The 13394-nt window shown below is 53.9% G+C and overlaps 1 protein-coding gene across 1 annotated transcript in view; it reads right to left on the reverse strand.

The window, feature by feature from the left end:
* GTF3C1 (general transcription factor IIIC subunit 1) overlaps positions 1 to 13394 on the reverse strand; it is a 77393-nt gene that overhangs the window by 16679 nt on the left and 47320 nt on the right. Inside the window, exons 16-26 of the mRNA XM_043914567.1 lie at positions 13223 to 13368; positions 11743 to 11840; positions 11136 to 11232; positions 10848 to 11025; positions 7412 to 7553; positions 6840 to 6975; positions 6011 to 6092; positions 5701 to 5889; positions 3786 to 3940; positions 1761 to 1903; positions 54 to 135 (exon numbers count right to left, since the gene is read on the reverse strand). Coding sequence (XP_043770502.1) covers positions 54 to 135; positions 1761 to 1903; positions 3786 to 3940; positions 5701 to 5889; positions 6011 to 6092; positions 6840 to 6975; positions 7412 to 7553; positions 10848 to 11025; positions 11136 to 11232; positions 11743 to 11840; positions 13223 to 13368 — 1448 coding nt within the window. The remainder of the gene's footprint in view (positions 1 to 53; positions 136 to 1760; positions 1904 to 3785; positions 3941 to 5700; positions 5890 to 6010; positions 6093 to 6839; positions 6976 to 7411; positions 7554 to 10847; positions 11026 to 11135; positions 11233 to 11742; positions 11841 to 13222; positions 13369 to 13394) is intronic.

Raw genomic sequence — 13394 nt, forward strand, 5'->3', positions numbered from 1 at the left:
CTAGAAACCCCAGTCTCAGGACAGGCTGCACCCAACTACCGCACGGCACCCACCTTTGGGTTTCCGTAGTCACCTTTCCGACTCAGGAACTCCCCAACAAGCGCCTTATCCTGGTACACCTCGGCGAGGCAGACCCTGCAGGAAAACGGACCACAGGGAAGTCTGGCCACTGCAACCACGCCCACGTTCAGAACCACTGAAGATTTCTAACACTGCTGGTGTCGGCTAATCATGACGTGTGACTGCTGTGTGCCGGCTGGGTGACCACAGCTTTCAAAAATGAAGGGTTTGGGGTCAGCCTGTTACTGCTTACACTTCACACCTCAGCTTCTCCAAGCTCCCACCCTCCTGCCCCTCACAGGGGTTTGGGCAGGACCCTGGGAGAGATCTATGCGGAAGCGTATCATAAGCTTAAAAATAGGCCCCAGGGGTTGGTATTAAGAGCTCCAGGCTCCTCCATCACCCTTTGTCCACCACACACATCTTCACATCTCCATGGTGACAGGATAGTCTGACCTGCCCACCAGGAAACAGAGGGAAAGACAACCAGTGTTTGCTGAGTTCCTGGGAGCCGGGCACTTCTGACCCTCATAAGGAGCTTGCAAGGTAGAGGCTGTCATTCCATTTCGTGGCTTGGTGAGCTGTAGGGACCCCTGCCCCCGAGGTCACACAGAGGCCAAGGGCCAGGGGGAACAGGTGTGGTTACTATTAGTATCTCCCGGCTCACAGGTGGGGAAACAGCCTCTGAGGGGATAAGCGCCCTGGCCCAGGCCCCACGGCTCTGAACTGCGGTGAGGACGGAGACTCAGGCCAGCAAGCCCTGCAAGCCCTCTAGTCCCCCCGCCCTGGCTGCTGCAGGACAAGAGGAAGAGTGTCAGGAGGCGGCCGGGAAGCCCAAGTCCCAGACCACACTCACTGCAGCTCTCTATCACCCAGTCAGCTTCCATCCTCTCTATGGGCCTGTTTCCATTTTGGGGGAAAAAAGAGGACTTTGGATTAGGGATCACAGCCCTTTCTGATAGAATGTTTGAGCATCCATGAGCTGGGCAAGCGGCTTCACATAGGGAGGCCCCTTGGTGCGTCTAACCCAGTGGTTCTCATCAGGAGCGATCTGGGCCCCGTGGGAGACATGTGAAGACACTGTTCATTGTCACAGCTGGGGAGGGGGGATTGCTACTGGTGCCTAGTGGGTGGAGACACGGATGCTGTTAGACATCCCACAGAGCACAAGATGCCCCACAACAAATGATCTGGCCCCACGTGTCAGCAGTGCTGAGACCCAGAAGCCCGGAAGAGCTGAGTCTCCTCCGCGATCCAGGGCAGGGGTGCCTCTCCTCCAAGCTGGCTGACTGCACATGGCCCAGGGCTTGGGATCAACCTGGAGCCAAGCCTTCCCACTGACCCACGGCAGGGGCATCAGCTGGTGGAAGCAGTTTCTCCCAACCCTGCTCGGGTCCCCTCTGGCCCCACCCTCCTACTGGCCGCAACTACAGAGAACAGCTCCGGCTTCACAAGGCATCCTGAAGTCTAAACAACACCATACATGCAAGTGCCCGGAATCACACCCGGCCCCCCGGATCAAGGACCACCTCACGAACAGCCTCCAAAACACATCTGATGCACTCCTGGAAGACTCAGACTTTATCCACCTGGATTCTACAGCTGACTCTTATGCAGATGGGATGAAAAAGAGGAAAGAACAAGCGAGAAGCCCGGGGACACCCTCGACGTTGAGTTCCGGAACTTCAAAGGCGGCTTACTTGTAGTTCAGATAGGCTTGTGGGTTTTTGATTATGTAGCGAGCTCTTCGTCCAACCGACAGGGAGGTTTTATCCAGGGACTCTTCCAAGGTCGAGTGCAGGATGTCCCGCACGACCTGCCAGGGGACGAACGGGCCCTTCACCTGGATCAGACACAAGCCGAGACGGAAGGTCAGCGGCCCTGGAGCCCACGGCACGGGTCACTAGTGTGAGGGAGGGGGAGTCAGCCTGTGCAGCCTCTTCCCTCGGCGGATACACAACTCGGCCACAATTACTGGGCACTGACCACGGGCCTGGCCCCGAGTGGGGGCTGGGAAGAGAGCAGTAGGACACAGCCTCGGCGTCCAGTGGGAAGTGCCTCTTGGCGACTAACAGAGGTGCCTGGAGGGTGCTGGGTAACACTGACTGGAAGGCAATGTTAGGGGAGGTCAGGAGGTCTGTGACATGGTTTGTGGAGGTCTGTGCTCAGAAACGCTGTGTGTGGCGCCTGAGGTCACACTCATGGAAACAGAACGCACCGAGTCCCAGGCTCAGGGCCCCTCTCAGGGAACACACGCAGGAAGGCAGAGCCCAGGCGAGGAAGGGGCGTGATGACAAGGTTTTTCCTTAGTGCCTGAGCATGAGGGCGCCAGGGAGTCTGGTGTGAGCTGAAGTGAGTGAGTGGAGGGTCCATGCAGGCCTCTCCCATCATCACCGTGAAGAGACAAGGGCCAGGCATGAAGGACAGCAACACGCCTCCAGGTTCCTCCTGGCAGAAGGGGCTGGGTTGAAATTTAGGAATGCACAAAGGGGTAAGAAAATGATCAAGCAAAGGGATTTAATGAGCTTAAATTAAAGGCAGAGAGCAACCAGGACACGTAGCCTCTGGGTGGGTTTCTCTTGGCCAGCACGGCAGGACAGCAAACACTGACTACGCTGTGAAGCAGCTGCACCCGCTCTGCCTGGTGCTGTTACTACCTGCAGGGGCCCTGGACGGGATGCTGGTGGAGCCCAGGCTCCTGGGGGCTTCTATGGGCCAGCCTGATGGGACACTGGCCTTGGTGTGGCTGGAAGGTGGGGCGTGAACCCGGGCATGAACCTGCGCATGGCCACCACCCCACGCTGACTTGGTCCACGCGGTCCGAGGGATTACTATGCGGAAGCCACCATGTGACGGGCCGCAGCTACAAAAACGAGTAAGAAGTCTCTCTGCCTCTAGAAGCAGCCACTCCGGTGGGCCAAGAAAGGCCAGAAGCCAGAGGAGCGGCATGACATGTATTTGTCCAAAGGGCAGAGCAAGAGCGCAGTAACCACTTCCTTTCGGCAAGATCAATGGTGCCTTTCCAGAGATGGTAAGCAGTGAATGAAAGATAAACAGGACTATTCTAGGCAGATGAGGGTGGGAGGCGGGGAGCAGGGGAGGGACAGAATCCCGGTGAAGAGACAGTGAGTGCAGCTCTCAGCTGTGACGTTGTTTGTTGTTGCTGTTTACTAAGTCACGTCCGACTCTTTGCGACCCCATGGACTGTAGCCCGCCAGGCTCCTCCATCCATGGGATTTCCCAGGCGAGAATACTGGAGTGGGTTGCCGATCCCTTCTCCAGGGGATCTTCCTGACCCAGAGGTCAAACCCGCGTCTCCTGCACTGGCAGGCGGGTTCTTTATCATCTGAGCCACCAGGCAAGCCCGAGCTGTGTGGCGTGCAGCCAGGCAAAAACACAGATGTGTGAGCCGAAGGCTGGAGGGAGAGGTGCAAAGGTGAGCGCGGGGTTCACTGGGAGGATTCTGGGAGATGCTTCTCCCGCGGGCCGAGTGGAGTAGATGGGATGAGTGGTCCCAGGGCCATGCTCCTCCCTGTGTGGGTCAGACTAGAAAGACCACCCGGAGGAGAGGGACTCACAATCAGCAGGCCAGAAGCTGGGGTGGAGCCGGGGTTGGGGGTGGGATGGGGTGGGGAGAGGTGAGTGGGGGTGGGCAGGGGGGATGCGCATCTTGGTGTTGAGGGTGTGGTGGGGTGGGGGAGGAGGTGAGTGGGAGAGGGGCGCACCTTGGTGTTGAGGACGTTGCTGGCGATCCGGCAGAGCATGAGCAGCCCGTCCTCCTGAAGCGACCAGGTGACCCGCAGCCGCGTCATCCTCTGCAGGGCGCTCTGGTCTGCCTCGTCATGGTAACGCCTTTTGTTCTTGTCTTCCGGGAGCTCTTCTAAGGTGGGGAGAGCAGAGGGGGCTTTGAACAACTGTTTGAGAGCTGTTACTCCAGAGAGCGGAAGGGTCCCTATCCAGGGGGTGGGCTTGTATCAAGGTGTCAGTTATCAGCGTCTCATCGAGTGGGGTCATGTCAACTAGCCACAAAAGACTCAGTCCAACGGGACAGATTTTTTTTTTAACCCCTTTCATCATTTCTCTTTGGTCAGACTTCATGGTGACAGGCTGGGCAGCCTGATGCAGTTATCTGTCCGTCTCTAATCTTTCCCTCGGAGGCCCTGAGTCCTCTGAAGGTGCCTCGCCTCCTTTAGAAACCCTCTGAAGGAACCTGCTTGGGGCGTGCTCTCCAGATGAGTGGGACCCCACCATTCCCCGCTCTGCAACCTCAGAGATGCTGTGTACACTCTGGTGTGGCAGGGGGACAGCAAGGCCCACCATCCAGGGCTAAATAACTTCAGGACTGACCCAGACGGCTAAAAATCACCTAGCACAGTGCCTGGTGCAAAGGAGCTACTATCTAAATAATAACAATCACAAATGTTATGGAATATTTACTGGGTGCCAAACACTGGCTTAAGCTTTTTACATATATTCACTTACAATTAAAATAATACTTGGTAACAACACTAGGAGAAGGATACAACTATTATCCCCATTTGGCAGGTGAGGAATCTGAAATGCACAGAGACCCAGCACCTTGCCTGAAGTCACAAATCCTAGGAAGAGGCAGTTAGGATAGGGAACCCTGAGCTCTCAACCACTGGGTTTCCCCAGACTCCACCCTCCGCTCCCCTCCCTGCTGGGAAACATTGGCAGGAGTTCCAAAGGCAGATGCCATATGCTACCGCCAATTCTAAAAGACTGTTTGCTTAGTGAGCGTATTTCAAATGAGAGCAGGAGAAAAGTGGGCAAGATCATTTGCATTCAAAGCAACACCACCATCGGATTTTGCTTTGCAGTGAATTCAGGTCTTTTCGAGCCAATTTGATCTTACACATATCTGGACAGGCTAAACGCAGGGGGCCATTTCAGCTGATGCGAGGCTATTTGTTATGAGCACCAGCCGAGTAAATCACTAAAAATGGGTTCCTGTTAAAGCATTCTGCTCTCAGCTGAAATAGCTAAAGCTATCAGATTGTTGTTAAAACGCATGGTCCACTGAAGTGACATAAAAGTGGATAAAACCTGGACACTGGTCTCCTCGCTGCCCTCCTTCACTGTAAATGACGCCCAAATGAAGAATTCAAAACGGGAATCGAAGAGGCAGCATGCACAAGGGGTTCACAAGATCCAGAGAGATCCTGCAGGCTTTAACGACTCCCACGTTCCCTCTGATTTAAAAATACAACTTGAAACTCTGTCCTGAGCACAAATGCCAATGTTAAAAGGTGAACCAAGAGAATAACAGGATTTGGATTGGCTGTGATGAGGACTTGGCTGAGGATTTTTGCCAAGGTTTTTTTTCCCAGTTGAGATGAAATTAGAAATGTGAACAGAGGGAATCACTAACTGCAATGACTCTATATACTACCGCGACGGAGAAAGCAGGGGGGGATGCATACAAAGTTCAAGGCCCTCTCGGCCAACAGGCTGGGCTTGGAAAACAAAACACAACCACACAGAGTTAGTGCTGCAACTGGAGAGAGTGAACTGCAGTCTGAGGGCAGCACTCAGGCCAGGCTACGGGGAGGCTGCTGTCCGTCCCTGGCTGGACCGGGCAAAGGCAAGCCTCACAAACACAAATGATCATAACCAAACCTTTCTTCTTCCTCTTGATCTTCTTCCCTGGGTCCTTCTTCAACCGTTTGCGCTTCTGGCTTTTCCCACCCTTCACTTTCTGGTTCCGCTCCAGCGTGGGCTCTCGCTCCACCTCGACGTGCTCATCTCTCTCAGCACAAAGCCCAGATCCGGCTCGAGCGTCGCCCCAGACCGTCAACCTGCTATTGCCTGGAAACAAGGAGAGGAGCCCAGCATTGCAGAAGCCCCTCAAAGGCTGGAACAGGCGCAGCGGTCCCACCGGCCCAAGCTGGCCCTGCATCCGTTTCTGCCGAGCTCCCAGCCCACGTACCTCCAGCCCCAAGGGGCATCGGGCGCTTGGAGAGAAACGTCTGCAGCCTCATCGTGAGCCCATTCTCTGATGCAGTGGTCTCCTGAAAGACAAGGATGGCACTGGATGAAGTGTGAGCTTCCCTGGGCCCCCAGGAACCCAGTGCAGCCGCAGTGCTGAGCGTTGAGTCCCTGGTGAAGAGGCGGCGCAGGGACTGCCACCTTCCTATGGCACACACCCCTCTCGTGTGACCTCTTAAATTTTCCTTTCTTTCTTTTTAAAAGGAATACTCATCCTCATCGAAGAATAAATTAGCATCCATGAGGGGAAAGAAAGGAGTCAGGCAGATATTTACAAAGTCCTACTGCGCCTTCAGTACTTACAGATGCAATTACTCGTGTCTCTGGTCAATTTTGGTTTGGCCAATTCAAAAACTGTGAGCTGGGACTTTCTTGGTGGTCTAGTGGTTAACAATCCACTGGCCAATGCAGGGGACACACGTTCGATCCCTGGTCTGGGAAGATCCCACGTGCCGTGGGTCAACTAAGCCTGTGCGCCTCAACTACTGAAGCCCGAGCGCCCTGGAGCCTGTGCTCAACGGAGAGGAGCCACCGTGACGAGACGCCTGAGCACCGCAACGAAGACCAGCCCCCTCTCGCCACAACCAGAGAAAGCCTGCACACAGCAACCAAGACCCAGGCAGCCAAAACCAGAAACAGAATAGGTAAATCTTAAAAACAAAAATAAAATCTGTGAGCCAGGGAAAGGGGAGGCGGGTGAGTAGTGATGGCCGGGGGGGGGGGGGGGGGTGGGGGGGGGGGGGTGGGATGGTCCCAGGACGGACACCCACCTTTTTGGCCTTGTCCATGATGTAGCTGGTCCAGATCCAATTGCGCTTCAGGTGTGCGTAGAAGCTGGAGTCGAGCCCCGCGGCTCCCAGGCCGTCTCCGGGGATGATGCCTTCATCCACAACCTCGCGGCTGCCCCTGAGAGTCGGGAAAGAAACAGACCCCGAGCCTCCTTGGGAACTGAGGAGAGAGCCCGTGGAGTGGGTGGGGGCATGTACTGCAACTGCTACCTTCCCACAAAGACACCTGACAGGGAGCAGTAAAGAATTTGTCAAAAATCCAGATTTTTATGTAAAACTCTCAGCTTTTAAACTTCAGCAACTGGTTCTTTTTGAACTTCGGCAACCGGTTCTTTTTAGTTTTTGACAATGGGTGGGGGGAGCTAACTGCCTCATGGCTGGGGCCAGAGTGAGCCACGGCCACCGACTCACAGCCCCCACACCAGGGACTCAGGCCTCCAGGCCTGACAGGGAGCCTGACCGGGGGGGCGGGGGGTGGCGCCCACTGCCTGCAGGACGAGGCCCCCGCGGCTCTGCACTCAGGGCCGGCACTGCGGAGACGGGGCGGGACGTACATGGTGTACTCCATCATGGCACACTTGCGCTCCAGTGTGTGCTTGTCCATGGCGTTCTCCTGCTCCTTCTGCATTCTGCCCTCCTCATCGCTGCCCTGGTCCGGGCCGCTGCTCTTCCGGGCACGCGGGCAGCGCACCACTCCTAGGAAAGAGACACGAGCTCCGCTGATGACACCTTCCCGCCAAGGTCTGCCACTGGTGGCAAGAGGAGTGAATTCCCTTTCTGGGACTAGGCTCGCCATCAGGGGAGAGGGGCTGAAACGGGTGGACCTCTTTGCACAAAACGTCTTACATCATCATGTCACGGGGGAGCAGAAGGAAGAGTTAAGGCTGGTGGGTGAACCTGAGAAAAGAGACTGCACACAGCCTGGATTCTATAAAGGCGGGAAGGCGAGCAGGCAGCCAGAGAAACTCCAGGCCTTCTTTCTTCCTGGTGGAGGCCCTGGGGAGTCGCATGCCATAGGCCTGGGCTTACCCAAGGGCTCAGTGGTAAAGAACCCGCCTACCAATGCAGGAAACGTGAGTTCGAACCCTGCGTTGAGAAGATACCCTGGAGGAGGAAATGGTAACCCACTCCAGTAAAGTATCCTTGGCCTGAAGAATCCCATGGACAGAGGAGCCTGGCGGGCTACAGCCCCTGGGGTCGCAAAGTGTTGGACACGACAAACAAGACCACACAGCTCTGAGGTATGCTCGCTGTCTCTTTACCAGGATCCCTGAGTGCCCTCTGCAGAGGGGCATTTGCTCAGAGGAGAAAGTAAGCAAACTGCACTTCTTGCAAAGAAATGTGAAACATGATTAAAACCTTTGCTTGAGGGACTTTCCTGGTGGTCCAGTGGTTAAGAATCCACCTGCCAATGTAGGGGACCTGGGTTTGATCCCTGGTCCAGGAAGATCCCACATGCCGCGCGACAACTTAAGTCCGCGTGTCACAACTACTGAGCCTGTGCGCTAGAGCCTGGGCTCCGCAGTAAGAAAAGCCACTGCAATGAGAAGCCCACTCTCCGCAACTAGAGAAAGCCCGTGCATAGCAGTGAAGATCCAGCACAGCCATAAATAACTAATTAATTAAAAGAACTGCTTGAGTCAGGCCAGGGAAGGTTATGGCAATCTGCAGACTGTCAAAGAGCCGCCTGTAACATGGTCAGCTGCAGACTTCCGCCTGGCTGGTGGCGAGAGGCAACAGGCAAAGCCCATGCGCGCACTTCTCACCCAGAGCCTCACGTGAAACGTCTGCTTCAAGCCTCCCCTCAACTCCACAAGGCGGCGGCGGTGTTCCCAGATTAGAAATGAAGAAACTGAGGCTCAGGAGCCTCCAAAGAGCTCACCCAGGGCCGTGCATCTGAATGGACCGTGAACCTAAGAGGACTTCAGGCGATGCCTCACTTGGCACTGCCAAGCTGCCTGCTGGAGATGCAGACTTAGGCCACCCCCAGGACTGCTGAGTCCAAGTCCCTGGACAGCGCCCAGTAACCCACGTTTCAACACGCTTCCCCAGAGCTGCCGGTGCACTCACGCTCTGCGAGCCCCACCCTGAAGGATACGCACATCTTGTATGATGCTTCCCCTTGGTCTGTGGGGCAGAACCCCCTCGACCCCTGCAGATGTTTGTTGACTGAAGGGATGGTCAATGTCTGATTAACAAACTCAATAAGCCTCCCACGTTTTGGCTTAAGAACATGAAAAGGGATGGAAATTCACCTGTTGTCAAGCCTGAAAGACTCTGGTGCAAATAACATACTGGTTCACAAATTTTTATCTAGTATAAAATGCAGGGGAATTAGGACACTTTAAAATCTGCAATGCTAAAAGCCTAGCTCATTGTTGCTGCCAGAGGAGTCTACAATACACACTGTTTCTAACATTTGTCTGGACCCATTAAATGATCTATACAAGTGCTCGTTAGCCTCTTAGCATTAAGCAGTTCTACCCAAATCACAGGCTTTCCTGGCGGCTCAGCAAAAAAGAATCCGCCTGCCAACGCAGGAGGTTCATCAATCCCTTAATCAGGAAGAACCCCCAGAGAAGGAAATGGTAACCCACTCCAGGATTCTTGCCTGTCAAATCCCATGGACAGAGGAGCCTGGCGGGGTACAGTCCATGGGGTTGCAAAAGAGTCGGTCACGACTGAGCACACACCGACAACAATACACATGTGGCTCCTGCTTTGCAAAAATCAAAGCGTAACCTTGATCTTCAGGCTCTGTGACAGGAGGAAGACAGGAAGTCCTCTCCCAGGTGCAAATGGAATGTAGCATCCTTCTTCTCTTGGGAGAAGTGGCAAGACAGGACCAGAGGGAAACTGGCTTACAGGAAAGAGCACCAGACTGGCAGTTCTATCGCCTTCTACAAACTCTCCATTCATTCTTATAAACATGTTTGGGATGTCGCCTGTCTATCAGGCACTTTGAGACACACTGGGGATGAAAGCCAAATCTCCCATGCTCAAGGGATTCCCAGAATGACATCAGATGACAGCAAAGATGCTGGAAAGGCTTTCTCGGAGAAAGAATGCTTAAAGTTGGGGGTGGCTATCTGCAAGGTGAACATAGGTCAGGACGTGCCAGACGGAGAAGACGACGCAAGCCAAGGCCTAACACAAAGCCCGAGTCACCCAACCCCTGGGCAGTCTGGTCAGTTCCTCCTCCTCCAGACCTCCCCACCTGTCCTCTGGCCTTCACTGTCACCAGAGGACCCGAGGCACAGTCCCCCGCTGGCCTCCCTGCCCCTGCTCTGGTGCCTCTCAGGCGATGGTCCACACAGCAGCCAGGGCAGCTTTGAAGGACGTGAGATCGACTTACAACCACCAATGGATTCTCGCGGCTCTGAGAATAAAGCCAAAGTCTCCTGCAAGTTTGGAAGTTTGCAAGTTCTCCTGCAAGGGTCCTGCAAGGCCCCCGAGTCTGGCTCCTGCCTGCTTCTCCATCCCAGCGGCCACTCTCCCTCCACATATACTGGCCGATTCCGCTTCTCAGCTCTGGTCATGATGGCTCGGCTCATCCTTTAGAACTCAGCTCAAACTCTCCTGCTCAGAAAGGCTGCTTCCTCGCCAGCCTAGGAAAATACCCTCGATCCGACACCCAGTGCGTTTCCTCCCCAGCACTTAACCCACTCTGGGTCTCTGTGCTGTGTCTTCCCCAAGACAGCACAAGTCCCGCTGTGATGTGCAGATGAGAAAGCACTCACAAGGTGTGCAGTAAATACCGACTCAACAAGCCAGTGAATGAAGACACAAGTGGAGCTGCGTGGGCTCAATGCGGTGGGGGCTGGGGGCCCTCCCAGTTAAGATCCACCACATTCCTTTCTAAGGGAGCTTCCAGGATACTCCAGGCCTCCGGGGGACAGTCTGAAAACCAGCAGGCGGTTTCTAGCTCCTTCCAGCTCTAATCCCACAGAAAAGAGGGAACACAGGGAGTCCCATAAAGACAGCTGGTACCTAGCGGGGTGTTGAGGCAGACACACTGCAGATCGAACCAGTAGTTCTCCACATCCTGCATTGAGTTCAGGACATATGAACGCCTCTCGAAGGGCCGGCTGCTGCGGGCCACGTTGTAATGGGGGTCACAGGTGGTGGTGTCCACGATGCCCACATTCTTCTTCAAGTAGACAAAGACCTACAAAGGAGACAGCAGATGGTGAGGGGGGAGGCTCAACCTCCGAGTTGGGTTAGTGTCTGGAAACGGTCAGGACGAACCACCTTCGACTGGGCGTGAAGGCTGTTTACCTGATCTTTATCCTGAAACTTCTCTGTGGGGCCGAACTGGAGTAGCCCCATGAAGCAGAGCCTTTGAAGGTTCTCCACCACCGAGAAAATGAAACGTCTGTAGGAAGAGGGGGCGGCGGGTGCTCAGTCATTATCAGGGGGTTGAATGGGAGTGAGGGATGGGACTCACTGCTTCTCCCCTCTTCTACCTGTAGGACCTCAAGGGCGGGCCTTGGGCCTGCACTGAACTGAGACCCAGGACCCCCGGACCATCACCACCCAGGGCAGTGGGGACTGCTTCTACACGGGGTGGTGGTGGGGGGGGGGGGGCGCTTGACATCAGAAATAACAAAAGGAAAACCCAGTTCATGACCCGCAGTCTTTATCAGCAGATTTTACTTTTAAAAGAACCTTGCGATCAAGGGCTAAAATGTCCCAGCCCACACTGCATTTGCTTCTGTGCTTTATGTAGAAGGTCACAGAAGGTGGCTGAATTAATGACCTTGGGTCTTTACAACCTGGAAAAGGCAGAAACCTTTTCTTTTCCGGGTCAACCGTTACTCAGAAGCCTAATTCGGAGGGGCCTGCCGGGACCCTCAGCTGCCCCGAGTCACTGCAGGGACCTCACCTCTTATATAGAAGCTGCTGCCGGATGGACCTGGGGAGAAAGCGGATCAGCGTGTGCTTCTTCAGGGGGTCGTTCAGAAACTCCTCGAGGTGGTCCACCTGAGAGGGGATTTTCAGTGCTCAGCTCACCCTCCAGGCCAGGGCAAGTTCCAACAGTCGTGAAGAAACACTCAGCGCAACGTTCTGGGCTGAGGTCTCGCTGAGCCGGGTCATCTGCCCCATGGGGACACGGACCCTCCTCCTCGCTCCACCTCACATATCGCCCTCTCAGCCCAGACACCCCCCCCTCCCACCTTTCTGCCACACTTGGGGGGACCGAACACGTGGCCTCACTCACTGCTGGTGGGCATACGAAGTGCTAAAACATTCCTGGGGGAGCACAGGGGAATGTATTTATTTATATCTAAAAAATGAAAGATGAGACTACCCTGGTGGTCCAGTGGCTAAGACTCACTGCTCCCAATGCAGGGGGCCCAGGTTTGAGTCCTGGTCAGGGAACCAGATCCCATGTGTCACAACTAAGACCCTGAGCAGCCAAATAAATACTTTTTTTTTTTTTTTTAAAGATAAAGATTGCTTATTGCCTTTAAAGCCATTGATGCTGCTTCTATCCTTACCCTTGGAGAAAAAATTTTGGGAGTTACCCACAAATACAGCTACTAAAAGGTATTCATCATTGCGTCATTTACAACACCAAGAAACTGGAACTGAAATGTCCAAAAATACAGTACTGGTTACATAAATTGGGGTATGTGCTTAAAAGGAATACTATGGAGGGAGGTGGGAGGGGGGTTTGGGACAGAGGACACTTGTACACCCCTGGCTGATTCATGTCAATGTATGGCAAAAACCACTACAATACTGTAAAGTAATTAGCTCTCAATTAAAATAAATTAAATTTTTAAAAAAGGAATACTACGAATTTACTTAATATCAAGTAAAACAATGGTGTGGAAAATACAATATATTGTTCGGTGGTAAGAACAGATGATAAAAGAGTAAACACAGTAGGATCTCAATTCAGTATTTTTTAAAAAAGGACGCTCTTATATATACACACATTCATGTACACACAAACATGGCATAGAAAAAAAGACTAGATGAAGACACACAGATAACATGAGCAGCGATGCCTCTGAGTGACACAGTTATGGCATTTCTATGGCAATTTCTATTCTCTCCTTTTTTCTGTATTTACCAAATTTGTAAAAACATATTTTATTGCTCTACCATAACTGTCTGTCTATTGATTGATCTAGAAGGAACAAGTCTTTGAAATATCTCCCTTGACCCACCATCCATCCAACCTCCACTATCTACTCTGCCTGCCTGCCTTCCTATTTAATCCATCTATCTATCTATCTGGCCAGCCACCCATCACCCAGCCAACTACAGGCATCTTCCCTTGACCAGCTGAGCGCAGGTCCCCCAGTGTGGAGCTGAGGCACCAGCCCCCTGCAGCGGCCTGGGAGCCACCGTACCTTGTAGCTGACTTGCACGATCTGGGTGAAGATGGAGAGGGGCAGGCACAGAAGGAGGTCACTGACCAGAGCCCAGCCGAAGCCGAAGTCCTTGTGGATTGGGATGGGAGGGACGTAGCGCCTCCAGGAGGCTTCATCCACGAACACTAGGAGAAAATGGGGTCACATCCCA

The sequence above is a fragment of the Cervus elaphus genome, chromosome 10 (assembly GCF_910594005.1).
Source record: "Cervus elaphus chromosome 10, mCerEla1.1, whole genome shotgun sequence".
In the NCBI taxonomy this organism is placed as follows: Eukaryota; Metazoa; Chordata; class Mammalia; order Artiodactyla; family Cervidae; genus Cervus; species Cervus elaphus.